The sequence below is a fragment of the Acanthopagrus latus genome, chromosome 22 (genome assembly GCF_904848185.1).
Source record: "Acanthopagrus latus isolate v.2019 chromosome 22, fAcaLat1.1, whole genome shotgun sequence".
In the NCBI taxonomy this organism is placed as follows: Eukaryota; Metazoa; Chordata; class Actinopteri; order Spariformes; family Sparidae; genus Acanthopagrus; species Acanthopagrus latus.
Genome location: NC_051060.1, coordinates 5,344,497 through 5,369,145, shown reverse-complemented (window position 1 = coordinate 5,369,145; position 24,649 = coordinate 5,344,497). Strand labels below are relative to the sequence as shown.

Below are 24,649 nucleotides of genomic sequence, written 5' to 3'. Positions count from 1 at the left end.
AGGGGTTTTTGACCCAGAGCTTCTGGAACATGGGACCATGAAACAGGTTCCTCAGTGATGATGTGGTTGAGATCCCACAACTGGAAGCACACATACGCCTGCTGGCCTGGGGTCAAATCCCTCCAGTCAGTTCAACAGTAAGGCTAATGGATTGGCTGTGGTCCTTTCAAAACAAAGTGAATTACGTTAGACTGGAGGTCCAGTCATACAGTCATTTCCTGAAGACAGAGCTGCTCTCGAGGGCTGAGATTAAGCTCACTGGTTGAAGTTTGGAGCCAAAGAATCCCATTTCTTTTTGGTAATTAATTAGCTTTTAAGAGGGATTGTGATTACTGTGTTAAAGAGTCAACTTGCAGGATTCACTGATTTCCACAGTTAAGTACAATTAAGTAATATAATGTTTGCAAGTTTGCCCACAGCACTGATTGTTGGCACACAACTACTTACATTGCCTGTAATTTTGTGTTTTTAAAGGGAAAGTATGTCCTGAGGCAAGTCAACACCTAAGACTCATAAGATAAGTCTTTATGTCAGGACAGAATATGCCAAAACATGGAACAAGTGAAGACCAAAATAATTCCAAGGCAAGACCAGCTAGCTCTGGGATGAAAGCCATATCAAGACCATCCAATCCTATGTCAAGAACAACAAGTCCTGAGTGAAGGCCAAAAAGTTAAAAGACAAGAACCAAGTCAAGACCAGTGAATCTAAAGAAATACCAAAAATCCCCACTCAAGAACAAAGTCAGGAATAAAAGTCCTTAAGTCAAGACCAAAAACTCTCAAGTCAAGACCCACAAGTCTTACATTAAGCCAAAGTAGTTCCACATCAGAGACCTTCTTAAATCTTCACCCTTAGTTTTCATCTTATTTGACTGATAGAACCTTCAATTGATGACCAAAATCAATGGGAAAATGCTGCCTCTGGTGTTTCACATGATATATGATGATTCTAAAAATCAAAATAATAGGTCTATATTTGCAAATGTGCAAAATCTGATAGGAAACTGAAACCAGGAGAGTGGAAGCTGGTATAGTACACTATTACTCATTGTTTTGGAATTGCAAGTTCAGCAATCACATGTGGTTCTTTTATATAATCTTAGCAATTAAGTCCTCTTTTGATTAATATGCTTACAGGGACTAGATGCTGCTCTGTTATCTAAAATGAGGCCAGTTTGAGCCCAATTATACTGAATTATTCATCAGGAATAGATACATCTTATTTTAGAGCTAATCTTTGTTTTTTTTCTCTGTGTCTCTGTCTCTTTTCTGAACAACTTCTTCTCAGACCAAACACAATAAAAGTCAATTAATAAGAAGTGGAAATAGATAGAGGAAATGATGACCACATAATAAACAACAAACCCCTCAGTGTGGTAACTACATGGGCTAATAAACTGTATAGCACTTCACAGCATCATCAAAGCAGATCTTAATCATCAAAACAGCCTAATTAGATTACAACCTTATGGTCCCAAAAACTTCAACCATTGCAGCTTTCACTGATGTCAGTCACAGATGTGTCTACTGAGCAATATTTCTCAACTTCAGTCATAGAGTTCAAACTCTTTCTGGGGAAATAAAGCCCACTCTTGTCTCCCTGTGATCCACATCACCGGTGCGTGAAATCAGTGCTGATGGAAAAATCGGGAAAAAAAGTCATGAATTCCATATTTGAAAGCATTTCTGTAATAATTGCCGCTAAAACATCTGTGCAACATCAACACGAACACTTAGTGAAATAAATGGAGAAGACCAAAAGGGACTGCCTGTTGCTTCCATGAAGTAGACCGAGTCAGTGAAAGCTATGACCCTCCATTGATGGTTTACTGGTTTAATCAGACACAGAGAAGTACAGATAAATCTGATTTAAACACTCAGCCGACCAAAGTAGATGCAACGTGATGAGTTTAGAAACCTTGTATAACCAACTCTCAAGTGCCAGAAATTCAAAGTCAGGACAAACAAGTCTTGAGTCATAACCAAATCAACACCAAAAAGTCCTAACACCTGCAGGTCCCTGGTGAAAAGCCATGTCAAGACAAATAACTCCCAGGCCTAGATCAAAACCTCAAAGTTTCAAATTAAATACCCTTCACCAAATCAAGTACAGAGTTTTAACATCTGAATGTGATAATAAGAGCTATCATCAGTTTTAAGTCTGCTGGTCTGCACTGACATGTCTGATTTTCTGCTTGTCTGACTTTCTGGGAGGATATCAGGTTATTCCGCTTCAAAAGGCTGGAGTTTAGATGAAGTCATGAGTCATCTGTGACAAAGTGACCAAATATCCACCTGTGTTAAGATTAATCTCATTTGGCAGATTTTACAACTTGGCTGTTGTGTGTAATCAAATCTAAAGCTATCGTTTTCAATCAATCAGTCTTTAATCAGTTTCAGCCTCTCAAGTGTGAGTAATACCTGCTTTTCTTAGTTTTAAATAACCGAAAATGGAATATCTTTGGGTCTGTTGGTAGGAAAACTCAAGATGTCGACTTGGATTCTAAGACATTTTCATTCTTGGCATTTCATAAAGAAAAATACCAAATAAATAATCAATAGATTAGTCAAAAATGAAAATAATGGTTAGTTGCAAACCTATCTGTTATAACATCTTCTTTATCTTAAAACAAGCAAACAGAAAATGCCAGTGGGATGAGATCATTCCCCTTTTTTCCAATGTAATTTCTCTTATCTTCAACAAGAATTGACCTGCAACCTTTGTGATGGAAACAAATCACTCATCTAATATCACAAACAGATTTTTGTAACTAGTTAAAAGTGAGATAACATGCTGGAGTCCGTTATTTTTTGTTCTTACATGTGTAGCTGTAATCCTGTGAGTAGAGACACTGATCTCAGGGGAAACTACCTCTTCCTTCCCTTCAGGCAAATTCTGCCACTAATGACAGTTGTGTTTTAACAGCCGGGAGAGGGTTACTCACCGACTCGGCAGGTCTGGCTCCGGACAGGGGTGCATAAGCCACCCGGTACTGCTGAACCTGGCCTGAGGCGGGCTCCCAGCGCACGTTCAGGCTGTTGGGGGTGGGGTTGTACACCTGGATGTTCCTGGGTGGCGTGCGTGGGACTGCAGGGTCACAAAGGTTAAGAGAAAGTGAAGTGAGGAAAGGGGAGGACTGGATTTCTCCACTTAGAAATAATACATCAAAACAAAGGGCTTGTTTCAAGGACCCAAAAAATGATGGCTAATGCCAATGGATTTACAAAGACAAATTATTTCATTCCTGAAAATGACGTTGTTAGTTAGTAAAGAGCTAAACGGTAACAGAGAGACAAGAATTCAATTAAAAGATCAAGTTTAGCGTATCTAAAACGTCACACAACTCATGTAAAATCGAATTTTTCAAAAAGTCAGAACCCCAGTGAACATTTTATTGAATTTAAAAGTGAAATGAATAAATCCCTCCATGTTTGTTGTGTGTTGTCAAAACTAAGGATTAAAACAATCTGCTTTTGTTGGAATCACTTCACAAATCTGTCTTTTATCAACATTTAATGGAAGAATAAACTGTCTTCCAGTGGGTCACACTGCATCCAGTCGAGCTTGAACTAAAATGCTGACTGCAGCAAAAGTCTGCTGCAGGAAAGTCATTTTATAGTGTCTATGTGGAGAATGTGTACAAAGAGAGTAGCAACGTTTTGGTTTTATGCAAAAGCCCTAAACTTCCCTTTTAAACCAAACCAGATGTGCATATCCCCCTGGTATTTGGAGCTTTACCCATTAAAACAAAACTAGATGCAGTAGGTAGACGAATCCTCCTCCTGAATAAGGCAAAATCCTCCAGAGCAGAACCTTTTCCCTAATGTTGTATAACCTTATTAAAAAATAATCATTTAATACCTTTGAAATACAGAGGACACCGTATGTCAGGATGTTTAACTTCTATCATCCAAGGACAAAATTACCTTCTATCCTTCAGAGAGATTTTGTAATCTTGATTTAATTTTGAGTTATTAATCATTTTATAGCAGTGAGCTCCGTTCTTTTCACATTTTGGACTCAAACTCTGTTTTTGTCCAGACAAAATGTGACAAATTCCTCCTGAGACACAAACAGTAAAACTGGACAGAGTTGCTGGTAATAAAAGATCATTAACGTCACAGACAGGCTCATATTCATTGATAGACTGACTCACACAGAGGACCATGATGTCTCTGCTCTGATGGAGAGGTTGACTAACCTGCCAACAGATGGACTATACCGGTTCACTTCTCTCTGCAGCAAATATATGTGATGTTTAACATGTTCAACTAAAGTATCCATACTTTCATTCTGCATTAATTAATATTTCACTGGCTTTTTCAAACAAATAAATTCCATATGTTTAGCATGAGACACTCTCTATGGGCAGTCAGGCCCAAAACAGCACTGCTTTTAAAAAGCTCAGGAACCAGTAAGATGATGAAATAATTAACATTTTTTCTAACTTTAACAATGCACACGCGGTGAGATGTCAATTGTGGTAAGCTCCTTGGATAAACTTCAAATACCTTGACAACTGGGTAGTATTTTTGGTCTAGTAAGTGGTCTTCTGGCAAAATCTGTTTCCCTTAAAAGTTTCTAAAAAGTCAATTTCATCTTGATTTTATTTTCTGCTATTGGTAACATTGTAAGACCTCTTCATCTTCTACACTCTCTTTTGGTGTAACCATGAGCAAAGAAACTAGAGCTATTCAAAGTTGAAACAGACTTCAACACAAGACTGTTTTCAGACACCACTGTACAGTCATCATCTTGTTTAATGCTATCACGGCAACGATGATGTTATCCGACTGTGCTGTGTTGTATCAATCTTTTGAAATCTGACAAAAATGCAAAAAAATTAATGAGGTGCATTGCCATCAACTGATCTGGGGCAAATAAACAAAGCTCAGTTTTGTAAGAAGTTGGCGGTAAAGGCCTCGTTTCACACTGATATAATAAAAAAGTGGAAAAATGAAATGCTGCAGACTGAAAACAAAACCAGTTGTTCTGCCAATAAACCTCCCAGAAGGAGAAGAAACAAAAGCATTTGCCATGGCCATCTAAAAGGCCTTCTTCTTCTTCTTTTTTTCATTATTATTATGCTTCTTATTTTTGTTCTACCATGTATTCTTCTTCTTATGAAAATGTGTTGCTCCCATCTCCCATCAAGTGCTTTAACTATCGCTATCATCTTCAAGAAAGGCAAAAGCCTCCTAAAGGAAATGTTTTCTCAACTGAGGTTCATTCAGATTTTGCCATTTTTCATTCTTCAAAATGTGCAGTAAAATATTTTCATGGAAACACGACTATTAACCACCACGGTCAGTAGCCAGAGGAGTAGTGCATTAACGTTTCAAACCCAACCAACCAATAACAACACTTTCACTTGGACATAAAGTGTCCATGAATGTCCTCAAAACTGATTTACAAACAGAAGTGCATCAGATGACATATTTGGATGATTCATCAACGAAGCCTCCAAACTATCCTGACAAGAACTAAAACATTTAGTCTTGAGTCTTCAAACCACAGTGGTCTGTGGAGTCACAGTTATGCTTCAATCAAAGCCTCCCAATTAAAAACCCCCAGATGCATTTCTGCTGACTGAGCATGGCATCCTGTCTGGGCAGAAAGAAAACCAGCACACACAATGGGACATCAAACCACACAGTGACAGAGTGACCAGTGACTAAACTGTTCTCAAAACAGAGAATGTTTCTCAATCAAAACTCTTCAGTTACCAACAGAAGTAAAAAAAAATACCACATCTTCTTGGTTTTATATTCTGTCATCGATCACTTTGAAAGAACGCTTCAGCTTCTCTTTTGTTCCACCAGCTCACCCTGAAGAGATGATTGAGAGTTCTGGCAAATTCTAGTTTTTCCACTGAGGTTAAGAGCTCACCAGGGAGTTACAGGCTGTCTAAAAAGATGTTTCAGATTTAAAAAGACAACTACAAAAGACCAAAAATAAAATAAAATTGATGAGTGACTTCAGTGAAGGAGAACTGTTTCTGAGAAAATAGATTCCAATTCAGAGTTTCTAACATCTTGAGAAATGAATTCCTGATACGTGAAAGCAAAGTAAATGCACCTCCCGACATCTTTACTGCAGAAATGTATCATGGAACAAATTAATCCATCAACAGACAAGAACTGCTGTCACAGAGTTTCATGATCAAGAGCTCAGGCAGACTGTAATGTCTGAGGGATGCGCTGCACTTAAAAACACATTTGGATCAACAACAAGTTTGGAATTTATGGTCCATTTTAATGTAAGTATTTTATGTTTCACTTTTACAAGAGAAAATACTTCAAAGGGTGTCTCATCCTTGGCCTGACAGGATCTCAGAGAATTTTCCCCCCACAGGAATAATCTGATTAAATGTTTAATAGAAGATAGTAAAAGATGTTTTCTGAAAAACAGATGTTGGAAAGAGGGAGTCTGTTTTACAGTCAAGCCTTGTATGTGTTACAGAGTGAGCTCGTTAATGTAAGAAAGTGTCAGAGTCAATGATATGAGCATAGGACCTGCCCTGAGAGTCTAGTGAGCTCAGTTTAACCCCCAGAAGTTTTATGACGCTTGTGTCATGTTTTTGCGAACACAGAGAGAATTAAATCCTAATGGTTAGAAAATCTGTCCTGACATCTCTACTGCAGAAACTTATAGTTATCAAATCAAAAAGGGGCTCAATTTTTAGAGTGTTCAGTCTTTAGTTATGCTACTGTCTGACGTCAGATCATTGTTCCAGTGTCAGTTGTAAACTAAGGTGTGATCAGGTGGAGTGAGGAGAGTAAAAGACTTACGTGTCTTTCCATTGTCAGACTGGCGCAGACCTTCTCCCTCTGGGTAAACTGGAACCACGGTCACAGTGTAGGGAGTGTCTGACAGCAGGTTCCTCAGGATGGTGTTGGTGGTGCCGCCTGACACCTGCTCCTGCTCACACACATTGAAACACATCAGGATTATAGAACTAAAAGAAGCTCAGCACAAAACATCTCAGGTTTAATGGAGGTGAGAATAAAGACTCAGTTCCCCTATTTTGATGAAGTTATCATTCTCAGCAAACTAAAATGTGCAAAAGTCGTCCAGACTGTACTTGTTTATTAGATCATTACATTTGTAAACAGCGTAGTAGTAGAGCTTTGATCTTTGAAACTTTGGGATTTTAAAGAAAAAGGAGAATTAAAAAGACTTCTTTAAAGCCTTGCGCTGTGGAGAATGAAGCTCTGAAGCAAACCTCCACCAAGAAATAGAAATGAAGTGAGTCTCAACACTCCTGCTGGACTGGAGGGACTGTGGATCCTTTTCAGCAGACCATAAAAATATTTTTCGGTCTTTTCCATCTGTTAGTGGGCCATTTAGTCTCAGAGACTTGGACCTGCAATCTGATTTCTCTTTCACCTTAACACACCATGAAAATATTCTTGAAAGTCTGAGCAAAATACAAAAAAATTACAAAAGTCTGGTTTTCTGAGGGAACTGAATCAACTCTATTCAGTCAATGGAGAATATGCCAGTAACGGGGAGGGGATAAATACTGGGTATATGTAATTGGTGTAATCATCTTGACTGATAAAAACGTTTAAGTATCCAGGCTGTAATAAATAACAGGGAGTCGGTGTGCTGTCTCACCATGTCCTCTGCTCCCCCAGATGCAGGAATATAGAAGATGCGATACTGGCGAACATTGCCCTCCGCCGGCTCCCACCGCACCTTCAGGGAGCTGGTGGTGGGATCAGTGACCTGCAGATTCTTCACTCCGCCCAGAGCCTCTGTCAACACAACACCAACAGAGCCATTACTTGATTGTCAATTTCCTGTTTGACTTAGAGCCACAAGTCAAGTGAGACCAGCAGCTACAATTGACTATCACTTTGACCTCATCAAATCAACAGATGGGTGAGGTTTAACGCTTCAGGGAGGTTCAGTGAGTCAAGTGTTCAGGTGTCAATAACAGGGGACTGACATCTGCTCTCTTCAAAATACTTGTCTTTGATTATCTAAACTTCTTGCTACTGTCAGTCTACCAAATCATCTTTTTGGTGCTTTTTTATTCTTTGAAACGCACTGGATTAATCACATGTATAAAAGACAAACCTGAAGAGAGGAAGTTATACTGTTTTTTGATCATTTGAAAATTTCACCTTTCTACCATTTCAATGCAATAAAAATTTCAATGCCAACAAGTTTTTCAGTGTTATATTCAGGGTTAATATAGTATTTACTTCAAAAAGGCAAACTCTGCACTGCTCCCACTGAACTCACTTGTCTTTCCGTTCTCCGACATGCGTTTTCCCTCCATGTCAGAGTAAATAGGCACCAGTGTCACTTTGTACTCGGTGTCCGGCTGCAGGTCTCTCAGCACTGCGTTAGTTGACATCCCAGATACCTGAGTCTATAATGGACAAAATAGCACATCTGTTAAAAAATCTCAGTTATGAAGACTTTTATACCTCATAGTTGAGGGTGTGTCTATAAGCACTTTAATCTACTAAGGTACAGTTTTCCTGTGTCATTTCCCCTGGTGTAACTTTAACCCTCAGAACCCCCAAATTGTGGATTGAAAGGCTTGTTTCACATTCTTTTTAAAATCACCCAAATTACACCATCAACTGCAGCTAGATACTGTAAAAACAGAAATTATCATCAGATTTTCAAATACGCTTAAATTAGTGATATCGCGTGTGTCAGTTATTATGATCACAGCAGAAAACCAACCATGCTGTCGGTTCCTCCAGCAGCAGGGACGTAGATAATCTGGTACTGCCTGACATCACCATCGGCCGGCTCCCAGCGGACCCTGAGGGAGTTGGTGGTGGGGTCGGTTACCTTCAGATTCTTCACTCCACCCAGAGGCTCTGAAAGAGACATACACATCAGAGTCTGAAACACCATGATCCTCATTGTTTCCTTTATCCTACAGGAAGAAGTGGATGGGTGGAAATCACCTCATCAGAACAGTCCAGATGTCTGTTGTGGAGGTTATATCTTTTTCTTCCCTGTGATTGTCTAAAGCCCTCTGGTATTCTACGGGGCAAAAACATCCCTATTAAAAACATTTTTAGACTTAAAAGAATTTCTTGCTGGAAAAAAAGAAGTGTTACTGCTGCAAATAATCTGGAGCAATTGTTCTATCCTGCAGGGGCACCAGATGGGTGGGTTTACCACATCAGGACTGTCCAGATGTGTCAGAAGTTGCCTAAACTTTCTGGCATTCATAATGTTGTTTTGTGAGCCACAAAAGTCCAGAAACACGGGGTCTGTATTATCATCTTCAGTCTTAAAGGATCATGTCCGCGTTTTTATCGGCTCTTTTATCCCGTTCACTACGAAGTGAGTTGACGTTACATTACTTACATCTTTTCTTCCAGGAAGCCACTGAAATGAGTTATTAGAACTGTGGTGGCAAGTCAGATGTTTAGGTCAGAAAACCTCCAAACATTGCACTATGATGCCAGGAGTTATGAAGGTTTAGGTCATTTTTTTAGTGACACCCCACCTTGCCTCAAAAAAGACTACCACAAGAAATAAGAACATCATCTTGAGGACATATAGGGCTGATTGAACTCTGTTGACCTATATATCACAGAAAGGTGTATTTAAGAAGTAAGGTGATTGTTTAAACCACTACCAGGTTATGTAGCAGCAAGAGTAGGGAACATGGTTAAATGAAATGCAAGCTGCATATAAAGTGACATATAAATTGTATGATGTTGAATATCTGTCAGCTTAAAACTGTGACCTAAAATCATTTCCTGGAGGAAATACTGTAATACTCGGTTCTAGTCATCCCCTCTGTCCCGACATATCTTGTTTTTCCTTTACCATACGCCCTCGATATCAACAACTATGTACCTAACATTAACAGCTTATCTGTTGTTTTGTTTGGAATTAATTTGCAATTTTTTGTCTCTAAAACCATCTCTGTGCGTGTGAGTTGTGTTTTGTTGCAATAATAGTTCACATGAAAACAACAATCCAACAAATAAATAAATAAATCTTTCAAACATCAATAGCACGCAAAGAATAATGTAAGTTTTTATAATAGCAATAAAACACAAGTCCTTAAGAGGATTGGATGGGCCATGAATGCACCAACGGGGAGGGATTAAAGAACCAGTCCAAGCAAGTAACTGAATGATCGCCTCTGGATGGTTGGACATTGATCTGAAACTGTTTTGTGTCCTTTAGAAAATGTTTGGCTAGCTAATGAGGATACAAGACCCCGTGGAATGAAGTTGTTTTGCTCCAGGACAGTGGATAATGAGAACATTTCAATTTCCTTAACTACATCCATGTTTCCCTCACTTACATACAAAACATGGAGGAAGTGAGGGGAGGCGGACTCAAGGAATCATCATCAACACTGTGTTTCGACAAGAAAAACATCACAATAAGGGACTAAAAAAGGTATTTCATCAGGTCTTTAAAGGTTAGAACCAGTGTGATACTTAATAGGGTGTCTACTGAAAAAGACACATTTTTTAAGATCTTTTTTCGATGATTGTTTTCAACCAAATTTGAGACAAATCTTCTTTTTCTTATTCAAGCACTGCAGGTAAGTATTAAGGTATGTAACGGTAGGTTTTATCTAAGAATATGGATATTAGAATGAGTTAAGTTAATCAACATTGTGCCAACTAGTGAGTGCAAGTATCAAGTAAAAAGACGTTTCAAGATTTGTATCATCAGAAATACTAGAGCAGAAACATTTGATTACTTTTGACAAAAAAAAGCAATAAAAAGTTTGATTACTTTTGACAAAATGACAGTGTTTGCAGTAATAAAGACCTTACAAATTCAAATAAGTTTATTATAATTTATTACTTTTAAGAGCTTATATTTATAAAATCTAAAGACCTGCAGACATCCTGATTTAACACTGAAGCAGGAAAATGTCAAAAAAAATTATTCAAGTGAATATGTTTGGTCAGTTCTGCAAGGTCTACCAGATAGGTGACATTTTCAAATGCCAGCACAAAGCACACAAGTTATTGTCAGATTTGATTATTTGCCTCTCCCTGTAACAATACACACACACACTCCAAGGAATGTGAGCTGTGTCTTCTGCTGCACTCATTCTGCTAAACAACGCTGAGTCACTCACTTGTCTTTCCCTTCTCGGCTTCTCGTATGCCCTCCACGTCGGGATAGATGGGAACAACAGCCACGTTGTAGACGGTGTTGGGATCCAAGTTCCTCAGGATGGTGCTGGTGGTGCCTGCTGACACCTCCTCCTGTTCAGTGAAAAGTTAAAACCTCCGTCAGCATGACAACGACATAATCCAATAATGCTGAGAGTCCACTAGACGTAAGATAACAGAGGTGGAGCTGTAGTGAAATGTTTCTCGGCTGCTGACATGTGAGATCCTGAGCAAATCCTTCAAGTCAGTGTGAAAATATAAAAATACCATATCTGAATAAAACAGGTCCCACCATTCGCTCTTCTCCTCCTGGTTCAGCTGTGTAGAAGACCTTGTAGCTGCGGACATTGCCCACGGCTGGATCCCAACGGACCGTCAGAGTGTTGATGGTGGGGTCGATTACCTGCAAGTTCTTCACTCCACCCAAAGGATCTGAGGAAGAGGCGAAGCAGTTAGATCACTGCAGAAAGAATTGGAAGATTAACATTTTTAGGACTGTCTACAGAGCACACAACCCCAGTTTGTCCTGTTTTTCTCTTTTCAGTGACACTCTCAAACATCTGTGATAAAAACGTATTTTCTCCTTTTATTATCATTATTGTATGTATTGTAGTATACACATGCATTTTAATACTTTATGTTGCCATGTCAATCTATAGATCAAATGTCTTTGTGTCTTCATCAAATCTTGCTGAGACAGTTTTCAACAAATCTTGGTGATGAGGTAAAATTTTACTCTCTTTATTCTTTTTCTGTTCCCATTCATCAAAAGAAGTTTGGGCTCAGCATTTATCTCCTCTAAAGGTCCAGGTTACACAAATCACTCCACAGACTAATCTGAACTCACTTGTTTTCCCATTTGCAGCTTGTGATTTTCCCTCCATCTCATGGTAAACAGGCACAAGGGTGACAGTGTACTCTGTGTTTGGCTCCAGGTTCTTTAGGACGGTGGAGGTGGTGGTTCCAGACACCTGGTCCTGGTGGAGGAAAAAAGAAACAACTCTGAACTGGGTGAACTCCGAGATTTGGAGACTTCTTAGAAAAGAGACATTTGGATGGTAGTTTCATGTGTTGTGAGCCCAGTTTTCTTGGATGCAGCTTCAGTCAGTAAAAGAAGAGTAGAAGCTTGGAGATAAAGACGGATTTAAGCAGAAAAATTCCACTTCAGTTCACTTCAGCCTTCGAGCAAAACCACCAAACTGGCAGCAATAAAGAGCGTGTGCCTTCTTCTGCATGTACTCCTGCAGACTTCTGCTACAAATATAAATTCTTAATCTAATAGTACAACCAAAAACCTGCCAATACGTTGAGATAAACCCAGTTGTTTCCAGACCAAATCATCTTACTTTACGACATTCCTGAAACCAAGTGACATAATCTGAAGTGTAATGAGAGCGACCCCCTCAAGATATTGTCACTCCTTCATAGAAAACATGTTGAAACAGCTTTGGGAATGATTTAAACCATCCCACATCACGTTCAAATTCTTTCCATTTGCTGTAAGTACATGTAGATTTTAAGGCTACAACTTTACCCAGCGGTTTTCATCTTGTGATAACTTGATATTGTACCTCTTCCAGCATGCAAAAAGAAAATTTTTGCATGAAACTGTCTTGGAAACAAGTGGAATCATCTCACGCCACTGGCATTTCTCCACTAGAGAACTTTAATTTGGGGCCAAATTGAAGAATATGCTATTTGCTCACACGGTACGGTACCTGCTCTTACTTAAAAGTCACATTTGTACTTTCTCTGTGATGTAGTCATGGCATGCAATGGAAAATGTAGCAATTTAAGACATTTCATACTTCAATGTGGGTATCATACTTCATATCCAGAAGGAGTGTAATAAGAATGGAAGAAGTAAAAATGAAATACGAAGGAGAAGAAGCAGAAGAGGAAGAATAAGAAGATGAAGAGGAACAACAAAATGAGGAACAAGAACAAGAAGAACACGACTACAGAGAATAACAGAAGAGGTAGAAGACAAAGAGAGGCAGAAGGATAAAACAAATAAAGAAGAAGTAGAGGATGAGGGAGTAGAAGAATGCAAATGGGGAGAAGAAGAAGGAAAAGAGAGGTAAAGGAAAACAGCCAATAGTCAATACAGGAGTATTATTCATTGGCTGATGGCACTGGATGTTACTGTGACCAGCAGCTGTAGGATTTTTTGGCAGTTTATATAACTGATTATGCAGCTAGTTGTATCGTTTTACAGATTTTAGTGTATTTATCAGTTTTTAATATCAAGTGTTGTTTTAACTTGCTTCCATTTTTTTTTATTTGATCTTTTTGTGTTTTTGTTTCTTAAGTTTCCTGTGTTCGATTTATTTGAGTGTTTATTTATTTGAGTGTTTTTCCCAAACAACACATTACTGACAGTGGACTAATGGCATAAAGAAAGTCTGACCAGAATGAAAGGCAGATGCAGTAAAATAATAGTTGGTAAGTGAGGGGATAGAAGAGGTGATTTTTTTTTTTATCTAATACATCTCTTAACTGCCACTGAACAATTATTTTGATTTTCAGGTAGCTAAAATGCCTCCTTGTGGTTTGAATTAAAACAAACATATCACGTTTCACATTTCAGGCAGCCATAAAACCAAGATACTAATATTTCATGGATGAAGTTCTCAGCTTCTGGTAAAAATCCAACATCTGGGCCTGGCAAATCTTGACTGTTACATAAAACTGTCTGACTGCTCTGCCATCAATTGTTTCTCAGTTTTCAGTAAAGATTAACTTGTGACATAATATCTCTGGAGTGAATCTCTCTTACCACATCCTGATCTCCTCCAGCAGTGGGCACCCAGATCACAATGTACTCGCGTACATTTCCCTCAGCGGGCTCCCAGCGGACATTCAGGGTGCTGGTGGTGGGATCGGTAACCTGCAGGTTCCTCACAAAACCCAGTGGCCCTGAGCAGAGACATCAAACAGGACGTCAAATTCAACACTAGGATCTGAGCGTCACACAGCTGCTCTCTAGTCTTATATTGCTGGTGTCCAGGAGTAATTTTGTTTGGATGTTGGACGGCAGGAAAATGGGTGTTTTCTGGTTTATGTTTCATTTATGTCTACTAATTCAGACTCAGTTACTATGCGGATATATTTAGATTGATGCTATTTGTGTACTTGTGTTAAAACTGATCATTTATTTTATGGTAATTGTTTCTTCGTGAAATACATTTTCACACTTCACCCCTGTTTTTTCTATGATCAACATCCAAACAAGATGTCCTGTTATGGTTAAAGAAAAAAAGGTTCCAAAATTGAAGATGTGCTGATGTGTGGACACTACCTGGACTTTTGCTGAACTTCCTTCTTGAATATCTTAGCAATGTCAAAATATGTCATTACAGGCTTACTCAGCTATTCTACTAAAGCAGCTTTACATCCTAAAAACTAAAAATAATAATCCAATTAAGATTGAGATTAAGATTAAGACTAGGATTGAGATTGCCCATTAACAGACTCAAATTATGTTCTCCCACTAGTAAATTCTGCCACAACAACCTTGTACCGACAGGGACTTTGTCACTGGTTTGTAAGAGGGTACGAATGAAGCAGTATTGGATGTGGAAATGTGTCACCAGCTGGTTGTTGCCTCGCAATCATGTTGGTATACTGGTGTCAGACAGGGAACATTTTGGGCCAAGGAAAAAATGTTACTAAAAGACTAACTCTTGCTATCATTGGATAATTAAATAATTCAAAAGAAACACTACAGAAAAAAAAAGAATGATAGGAGCCATGGAGGGTAAAAAAAAGGCCTGGAGGTCTGGGCCAAAAATGCTGAAAATGTGGCTTTGAAATTAGTCAAGTTACTGAAATACGGAAAGATATTTTAGCTGGGGAAAAACTAAAATTTTAGCTGCACTTCTGCTGAGGTTCAAAGGCCAGAAACATGGTCCATGCAGGTAGGAGGTAGAAATAAAAATAATCTGGTCAAAGATTTTCAACGTTCCGAAAAAAAAAAAATCCCATATACTACACTGCCATAGTTACTCACTTGTCTTCCCTGTGTCGGACAGGCTTGGTCCATCTCCCTCTGCATACACAGGGACCACGGTGACAGAGTAGCGTGTATCTGGTAGGAGCTTCTCCAGGACGGTTGTGGTGGTGCTCTCTGACACTTGCTCCTGCAAACACACACGTGGTGAACTCAACAACTTGCGGACCTGCCCTTTAACAAGAAGTCAAAATACTACTAGTCCAAGAATCATGACTTTTGACCCCAAGCAAAGTTTCAATTCAGTTTACTGCACTTGAACAAAAATTACTGCTATAAATCTTCAAGACTGAAACTATTATTCTGTTCTCAAGTTCACCTTGTGACAATATTCAAAAAGTCTACCCTTTCACATCTACACCTTTCTTTTTGGTCTAAATCAACAAGAAATAGTTGGAATTAGCTTCTAACAACAGTCTTAAAACAGTCTTTAGACCATTATAAGATATCCACTAAAACCTATTCCAGGTTGAATACTGGTTAAACTTTCATTTAACAGTTGATTATACTGTAGATCATTTGACCGTCACAGTTGCAAAAACAAAGATAGATTTAACTTGGGAAGTCAGATAAAATGTCTGGAGATTCGCAGCAAAGCATTGTTGCTGTATTCTCCTGAAATACTGAAGAAGCGGGGGACTACAATCCAAGTATAATAAAACTGAAACTCTCCAGATGCTCTGAGAATTGATTTGATTATTATATACACCACTTTTTGAGCAGACACCTTCACTGTATTTGTTAAGCCAAAAGTGTTAGCGTACACTCCATGTGAAGTGGGTGCAGGAGCCTGACTACGCATCAATGGTGTAAATAACTTCTTTCAAATCAATTTGGGTTCCCAGAGATTTGGTTTGCTTGGGACAAGCTATATGGAGCCTTTTATGTTTTTTTGGTTGTTTGTTCATTTTTAAAGGTCTCCAGCCACTTCAGTTGTTTAGGAGAATTTTGCAACACTGTTTTACTGTGAAGCTCCAGAAATGTTTCATGGACTTTGAAACTTCCCCCGACTTTCCATCAGCAGAGTAGATAATGGCTGAACTCGTCTGTTCACCTTGTGAATTATCATTTACAAACACAACTATAAATACTTGAAGAAAAGACAATACTATTGAAACAAACTGAAACTTTTAAGAGAAAAGTATCCCTGCATTAATCATGTCAGTTGTTTCTGTTATTCAAAAGAGTAACAACCTTTGTTGTTTTGGTTTATGTTAAAAGTCTGACTAATTCTTTTTCTATTTTCTGTATAAAGACTGTGAGACTTACTCATTAAGTCAAACTCTAACCAAATTATTACAGTTTTTTCAGTATCTTCTTAAGTCAAGAGGCAACATATGAAACCAAATGAGCGTTTAAATTCCTCTGGAAAAGGAGCAGAAAATTCCTCTGGAAAATTACCTCTGATGCACTAATTGGGTGTGAAAGTTATGTCATCCTTAGAGACAAACCATTTCCAAAAAGACAAACTTTAGCAGCCAAATAATTTGGGCTGTTGTTTCATGGCTCTTTACCTCGGCGAGTGCTGACAGCAGGCATTTGATTAACAGGATTTCCACAGATATTTTTTACAAGCTGCTCTCTGGAACTATTAAACTGACAAACATGCCATGCAACGATGATAGATGCCCTCTTGGAAAAGGATTTAGACACTATTGTCTGGCAACTGCATGATGGGATTATCCTGTCAGAGTGCATGACATCACTAAATCCCTGCTGAGGGCTTTGATCGTTTTGTTGCTTTTGAAGAATGACAATTCAAACTGTCTGACAGTCTGATGGACTTTTTTAATAACTTCTGCAAAAACCTGTGACATTTTGAAATTGAACTTAAATATTCTGTTGGTCATTCGACAAGTGTGATCTCACTTCTTTATTCTTTTTTTTTTTTTTTTACTCAGGTATTGACAGGTCTCTCCTGAATCTCAATTCTCATAAAAACACCCACAAGCAGAGCAGCGTTGTTATCAACACAGCTGTCTGCCAAAAACATGTTTTACTTGGAGATTTTCCAGATCAGATTACAAAATCATCCAGCAACATACTGCAATGGCCACTTTATGTGAAGCAACTGAAGAAGACACTGATCTGAGCTCAGTGTTGAACAACTAAGATCAAATAAAAGAGCTGAGTCAGCACGGGCTCAGCTGTGATTTAAAATATGATGACAAACGATCTTACTAAATTAATGTTTTACAAGTGTTGCTGTCAGTATGTTTGATTGATTATTATAACCTAGTATTTGAAATTAAACCAACTGTATTTCAGCTTATATTATCTCATATATATTCTAGTCTAGATCAATTTAGTTGTAGTTAAACTAAATCTTAATCAAACTCAAGTCAACTTAACTTAACTCAGGTCATCTGGACTTATCCCAAGATGACTTCACTCTGCTCACATGTCTCAGGTTAATTTGACCTCAGCTCAAGTAACTCAACTCAGTTGAAATCCCCTCAGCTAAAGGTAAGTCCACCTAGGTTAACTCGCCTTGTCTCAACTTAACTTGACTCAGCTAAAATCAACAAAATTCGATTTAACTCTTGTTAAATTGACTCAGTTTAACTCAACTCAACCCAAGTAACTTTATCAACCCAGGTTAACTCAAATTAATTCAGGTTAACTCAACTTGACTCAAGTTAATTTAACTCAATTAAACCCAAGTTAACTCAACTCAAATAAACATAATTCATCTCAGGTAAGCCTGACCCAATTCAATTTAATTTGTCATTAAATTAACTCAGGTTAATCCAACTCAATCCAAGTTCTCAACTCAAGTGGATTTGACTTGACTCATGTTAACTCAACCTAATCCACCAATATTAATTTTTCAACTCAGCCTTTATTTTTAACTTCACATGTTTCGTATTTGATCATATTTTGGTACAAGAGTTACAGTTTTCTGATCTACTCCTTCACGTAAAATTAACTGTTTATTGAATTAGTCAGAGCTAATCAATTTTGTCTTTCTGCAAATCATAAAGGATTCAGCATGGGAACCTTTATGGTGCAGGCACAAGAAACTTGTTTTTTTTTCTTTTGACTATTTTTAAACAGCTTTTATTTCAGAACCAGGTTCTGTTTGAGACTTTTCTGAACAGTGAAAAAAGGTCTTACCACAATCTCCAGTCCTCCATCAGCAGGAACGTAGATCACCTTGTAGCCCTGAACATTGCCGTCAGCAGGATTCCAGGTGACAGTGAGAGTTGTGATGGTAGGTTTTGTCACCTTCATGTTGCCCACTCCACTCAGAGGCACTGAGAGCGAGAAAATGATTGTTGTTGGCAAACTCTATTACCGCCTGATCCACTGATTACTTTACATGACAGTAACTTACATGTCCTTCCATTCTCAGACTGGCGTTTTCCCTCCCTGGCAGGGTAGACTGGCAACACAGACACTGTGTATGGTGTGTCGGGCAACAAGTTCCTGAGGATGATGGAGGTGGTGCCTGTAGGAACCTGTTCCTGTTTGCAAAGATTCAACATATGAAGTCATTTATCTGGTCAGCCTCCTAACTGGCTGCCTCTCAACCAGCTTCCTGATCTGTTTTTGTCCTCGGAGGTAAGACAGGTATAACAGAGACTAACCATCTCCTCCAGGCCACCTTCAACTGGCACATAGAAGACCTTGTAGAGGCGAACAGCTCCATCAGCCGGGTCCCAGTTCACAGCCAGAGAAGTCATGGTGGGGTCCGTCACCCTCAGGTTCTTCACTCCTCCAAGTGGCCCTAAGCAAGAGGAGAGGCCAGGTTGGTCATAAATGTCTAAGACTCAATGTGTTGAGATTCTATTAATCTGTTTTATTTTTATCATAACACAATTATGTGAACTCTGGTACATGGGATGTCTATGTACCATAGTTCCAGTGTTACCTAATTACCGGATTAACCTAATTCAATATTTTGAAAAAGCTGAACAAATTAAGTGCACTACAAAGCATTATCAAATACTAGTAAGTAGTAACTGTAGTACATTTCTATGCATGAGCTCAAAAGTAAGAGAGAGTTTCAAAGTGGGCAATAGGACATTGAATCAATCATACTATGGAATGTGGATCATTAATTGGATCAGTGACGTGAGTCTAATGTTCTGTAAGTGAATTATGTCATACTGCCACCTGATTTTGGAGTGGACAGGCCAAATTTTGAGTAATAACACAGAGAAAAAAAGGACCAGCAAGACTTTGCCTTCATTTTTAGCCAAAATTGCAGTAAAGCAAAGAAAATGTAAAAATGTTTTATGTGTGATTATATGATTTAATGCGTCTGAAGGGACATGTCCGGTAAAAATTATATTGTCTCAATTTTACTATAGGTTAGCTCTTTGTCATACTTGTCTTTCCGTTTTCAGACATTGTCTTTCCATCTCCTGCAGCGTAAACTGGCACCAGAGAGACAGTGTAAAGGGTGTCCGGTGTCAGTCCTCGCAGGAGGGTGTTGGTTGTGCCTGCAGACACTGTTTCCTGAGTTTAACAACAAATAAGACAAATTAGCTGCTTCAAACTCAAACAGAAGACAGAGAAACACAAATGCAACTGGAAAGGACTACGGAAAGTTGATTAGTGGTTACAGTGGCAGCATCATCAGCATCCCACATGCAGTATGACTAATTCCTAGTCTAGTTACGCTCCAACAGTAACAGACTGATTGTTGTGGGTCACTCTGAGGGCTACATGACAAAGCAGGATGATCACATCAGCCAAATGCAAGCTCTGCTCACAACCTATTATCAACATGCATGAAACAAGAAACTATAAACAAATCTGTAATGTTAAAATGAGGTTCAGTGTGTCCATTCACATTTTTTAACTAAAATGATGGACATGTCAAGACACACAGGTGAATAATATAGCTTCAGGTGCAACACTGCAAAGTGCCGGCCAACACGAAGCGGATGATTGTCCTACCAGTCCTACCATGCTCTCAGCCCCTCCGGCAGCGGGGGCATAAATGACTTTGTACTCCTTCACTCTGCCCTCGGCTGGCTCCCAGCGCACATTCAGGGTGGTCATGGTGGGGTTCAACACCTGCAGGTTCTTCACTCCACCAAGAGGCTCTGAGGGAGCACAAATACTGGTGTTACACTTGAAAACATCTAAATGAATCTATTCTGGGAGATTTTAATGAACATGAGATAAGCTCATAAAGTGTTATCCTTGCAAAGACTCATTTTATTAACTTTTCTGCTTTGTAAAGCTAATTTTTTCAGATTACGCAACTGGCCTTTTTAAGTACTTAACATTTAACAGCACACCTAGCCAAAATTCACATATGGGGACTCAGTTGAAAGGCAACATGGAGTAGTTTGTGAAAATTTGCTCAATTCATGAAGGGTAAAACTACAACTTACACTCCATCATGCAGATCAAATATGAAGGAAATATAATTTGTTGGGATTCTCTTCTTCAGGGCTTAACAAGGCCATGCTCAATGTTACAACTATGTCTGTAGTTTGTGGTGTGACTGGCATTCTCAGACTTTGATCCTGATCCAGTGCACTGCCAATCAGGTGCCTTATGATAGGTTAAAAGTTATGAGTGTTCTTAAAACCCATAAAAGAACAGATTCAATCTTTATATTAATCTGAAAATGTTTAAACTGTCAATTTGTGATATCTGATTCTTACTGGTTTTCCCTTCGCTGGAGATGTCTTTGCTGACTGCGGTGGGATAGATGGCGGCCACACTGACAGAGTACTGAGTATCGGGGTCCAGCTTCTGCAGGACAACGCTGGTCTTCTTCCCTCCGACCTGTGTCTATTCACAGGAAACATGTCAGCAATGAGTCTATGTCAGTGTCCTCAAATGTAAAGGTAATTACAATAGAACAAAAACGTTGTAAATGATCATATAAAAGGTTAAACTACTACTACTACTAAGGTTAACACTAACATGAAATCTTCATTCTCCTAGGATTTGTTAATTCAGTATTAAAGATTTCCCCGTTGTCAAAAAACATAATCAAAATCTAAAACATAAATGACATTAATGTCCTTATATACAAGCAATTTTTTGTTTTTCTTGCAGCTATCATATATAAGCTCATGTCTCCTGCATAACGGAAATTGTTTTCAGACAGTACATGAATAAAATATATGAAAACTTGAAAAACAAGGAGAAACGAACAGAAAAGACTCCATTAAATACAATTCATAAATTCTAAAAAACTTGCTAAAGGAGGCAACATGTCTCTAAAACTGTGATTGGTTATCTCTGCTGTCTTCCAAAAACTAAATTGAACCTCTAAAATGAACCATGATGTGCAGTGTGTCATGTTCTTGAGACTGATCTGCTGTTTCAAAAGAACAATGTCAGCAAACTATTTACAATATCTATTCATGATAAAATTAAGTATTTCTCTGGATGGAAATCCAAGCAAGCCTTTGGGAAATCCTGGGCAAACAACTGTGCAGTATAACACTGTAAACACATTCTTGGAGCGAGTAAACAGTTTGCTTGGTAGCTCAGAGATAAATCACGGAGGGTCACATCACATTCACATTGGTATCTGAGGTATTTCGTTTAATTTGTATTCAGAGAAACATGCAGAGAGTCTGTGTGTTATTCAGTGGGAATCAAACTTGTGACATTTGGCTTTGTGATCGTCTTATGCTCATATGGTAATTGAGTGGCTCATGTCATTATACTGCACTCATCACAAGAGCGATATTATTATATAAAGTCACAGCCCAGTTGCCAGAATAAAATGTTGGCATTTTATATTCCTGCAAACCGTTCAAATTTGTACATTTCACACATATTATATCAACATTTATTTGATACATGACATATCACATTCACTGATGAGATGGCTGCCAAGCCAGAGATCATGAAATTTCATCTGTGAGTGTGAAACCAGTGGATATTAACAATATGTTGGGACATTTTCTAGCTGAACTTTTCCTTACAAAAAACAAATGTGTTTCTGCGCCTAAACCTCACCAGCGTCAGCAAAGAGTGATCCCAACATGAAATTAAAAATTGAATGTAAAGGAACATATACTGCTAACATCTGTATTAGCCATTGGGATATATACAACTACAGGATACTAGTTTTTAACAACAAATCAGTGATGTTATATAATAATCTTTGATCTAAATTATTAAAACATGAGCCAAAAATAGGTTTGTTTACTGTAAACTGTGGTGATCTAATTGTTGTTTTTTTGCAGCACAACACTTTTCAGTGTTTGAGCATAAATTCCACATAAACATCAGTTCAAACTGGTCTGACGATTGTGAAAAATATCCTGGTATTTTTTTAGCATAATCTTTTTTCTCCATTCTGAAAAGGGCATTTTGATTTCATAACAGAAGTTACGAAATCAAATCAAATCAAAATAATAAATGATAAATCATTAACTGTTATATTTCTTTTCATGAATCTGATTATTCAAGGCTTAGTCTGGCATTATCCAGTTTTTTTTACTTCTTGGTGACAAATCCCATTATAAGACCAAAACCAACAACATTTTTTTTGTTTCTCAACACTTTCTGATGTACTGCCTGTGACTCTCATCTCACCAAGCCATTTGGTTCCACTGATAATCTTTAAGAACAGCTAACACACACATAGTTTCAGGATAAAAAATAGAAAAAATCAATCATGTCCCTACAGCTGCTCGCTGTAGTTTTTATCAAACAAACAGCAGGAAATAGTGCTTCTGTTAGGGACTAGTTTCACTGGGGGTTTAATCCACATTTGGTGTTTTATTGGGTAATATCTGTTAATGGATTAAATCAATGTTGGTTTTGGTCTTTTCATGAGATTTGTTGACACTAAGAAATTATAGAATATCTCAAAACGTACCATATGCTTTAACCCTCTAAGGCCCAGCGTTGCAAAATTACAACATTTTTATTTTTTCTAAAAAAGGGTAGAAATGTTTTTTTGTTGTTGTTGTTTTTCACATTAGCATAGTCACTGGGTCCTATTGTTCAGTCTCACAATGGTTCTGGATAGGACATTTGTATATAAGCCCGGCCCACAGGTCCAGAACTTTCACAATCTGCAAAACTTTGGCTGAGCAACAACACTTTGTTTCCTTGGACTGGATTTATCAGATTTAAGTAAGTATAATGCCTTTAATATTTTTTTTTGTAATCATTACACTTGCTAGAACATGTACATATGTAATTATTGTGAAATACATTCATCAAATGTAAATTAGAGCATGTTGTATATATGTTGTAATTTTACAACACTGGGCCATTGAGGTAGTCAAAATGGCCATGTTGTAGGTTTACAACATACCTGGCTAAGTGTAGTCTAAATAGACATTTTGACAGGGACCTTCTATTTTTCACAATATATTTTAAAATTACACACATTTATTACACTTTCCAGATTATATATTATGTAGGCTTTATATTTATTTTTACTTTAATTTCCAAACCAGTGCTATTCGGAACCCACTGTACAAGAAGCTGTATTACCAAAATATATTGCAATAGCATATCACTTTCTACTGCTTATAATGCTTATAATGGTAATCACCTTCAATAGTTCAGTTTCTCATTCTGTTTGTATACATGTGCCTATTATGTTGGGTCAATTCATAGTCTAAGCAGTTAGTTCTGGGGGGATAGTGGGGGGATGCTGAGGGGTGCCTGTTGCATTGTTGTAGAACAGGTGAGAACGTTCGGTAATGCATTCCCATTGCAGACATTATCATCCTAGAAGAAATGCAACATGCATTCCTTTTGGGATGATGGTTTCACATTCTTGAACATTCTCACCTGATAATCAGAGCACAATAGGTTTGCCAGACAGTATTGTGTGACTAGTGAAATGTGTAAATAGGTTACTTTGCCCCACCACCCATGTACTAATGTTATTTCCATTTATTTTTTTTCATTTCAGAATGTCTTCAGCAAGGAGAAAACCCTTCTACAGTGTGCAGGATGTCATCGATGCTGTCCAGAATGGAGAGAGTGATGTGGACATAGACTTTGATGAAACTGATGAAGAGTCAGATGACGAAACCCATGAAGAAGTGGACAAAGAAAACCATCCACCCACTGACTGCCCAGCCGATGAGGACATTGAGCCCCAACCAGCCAAACATGCCATGCCCCGTGACAGATATCGCTGGCAGAAAAAAGTTTTCATCAGCCCTAATACGGATTTTTCTGGTCCACCTCTCACAAAAGATATGCATTCCCTCCACACACCACTGGAATACTTCCGACAATTTGTGTCTGAAGACATGATTGAGTCACTCACAATAAACACAATTGAGTACAGCCTTCAAACACATGGAAGATCCATAAACACCAACAAAAAGGAAATAGAACAAATGATGGGCATGTATCTGAAGATGGGCCTGGTACAAATGGCTGGAAAGCGAATGTACGCACACGGTACGCACCTGTTGCTGATGTGATGCCACGCAACAGATTCCAGTCTCTGTTGACATCCTTGCATTTTACACGCTACTCCCAACTACTACTCCTCATACCCCTTGTACATATGTCTATACTGTAAATATTTGGCATTCCC

The 24,649-nt window shown here is 38.3% G+C and overlaps 1 protein-coding gene across 9 annotated transcripts in view; it reads right to left on the bottom strand.

Annotated features, from left to right (window-relative positions):
• Positions 1-24,649, bottom strand: part of col12a1b (collagen, type XII, alpha 1b) — a 141,028-nt gene that overhangs the window by 46,312 nt on the left and 70,067 nt on the right. For 7 of the 9 annotated variants that reach the window (XM_037085513.1, XM_037085509.1, XM_037085505.1 and 4 more), the window contains 16 exons: positions 20,775-20,904; positions 20,056-20,204; positions 19,482-19,611; positions 18,738-18,877; positions 18,485-18,614; positions 18,265-18,404; positions 15,148-15,277; positions 13,915-14,054; positions 11,983-12,112; positions 11,428-11,567; positions 11,099-11,228; positions 8,710-8,849; positions 8,257-8,386; positions 7,624-7,763; positions 6,795-6,924; positions 2,948-3,090 (listed from right to left, as the gene is read on the bottom strand). In XM_037085513.1, the coding sequence (XP_036941408.1) occupies positions 2,948-3,090; positions 6,795-6,924; positions 7,624-7,763; positions 8,257-8,386; positions 8,710-8,849; positions 11,099-11,228; positions 11,428-11,567; positions 11,983-12,112; positions 13,915-14,054; positions 15,148-15,277; positions 18,265-18,404; positions 18,485-18,614; positions 18,738-18,877; positions 19,482-19,611; positions 20,056-20,204; positions 20,775-20,904 (2,172 nt within the window). The remainder of the gene's footprint in view (positions 1-2,947; positions 3,091-6,794; positions 6,925-7,623; positions 7,764-8,256; positions 8,387-8,709; positions 8,850-11,098; positions 11,229-11,427; positions 11,568-11,982; positions 12,113-13,914; positions 14,055-15,147; positions 15,278-18,264; positions 18,405-18,484; positions 18,615-18,737; positions 18,878-19,481; positions 19,612-20,055; positions 20,205-20,774; positions 20,905-24,649) is intronic. The other 2 variants (XM_037085510.1, XM_037085507.1) reach the window with 2 other exon arrangements.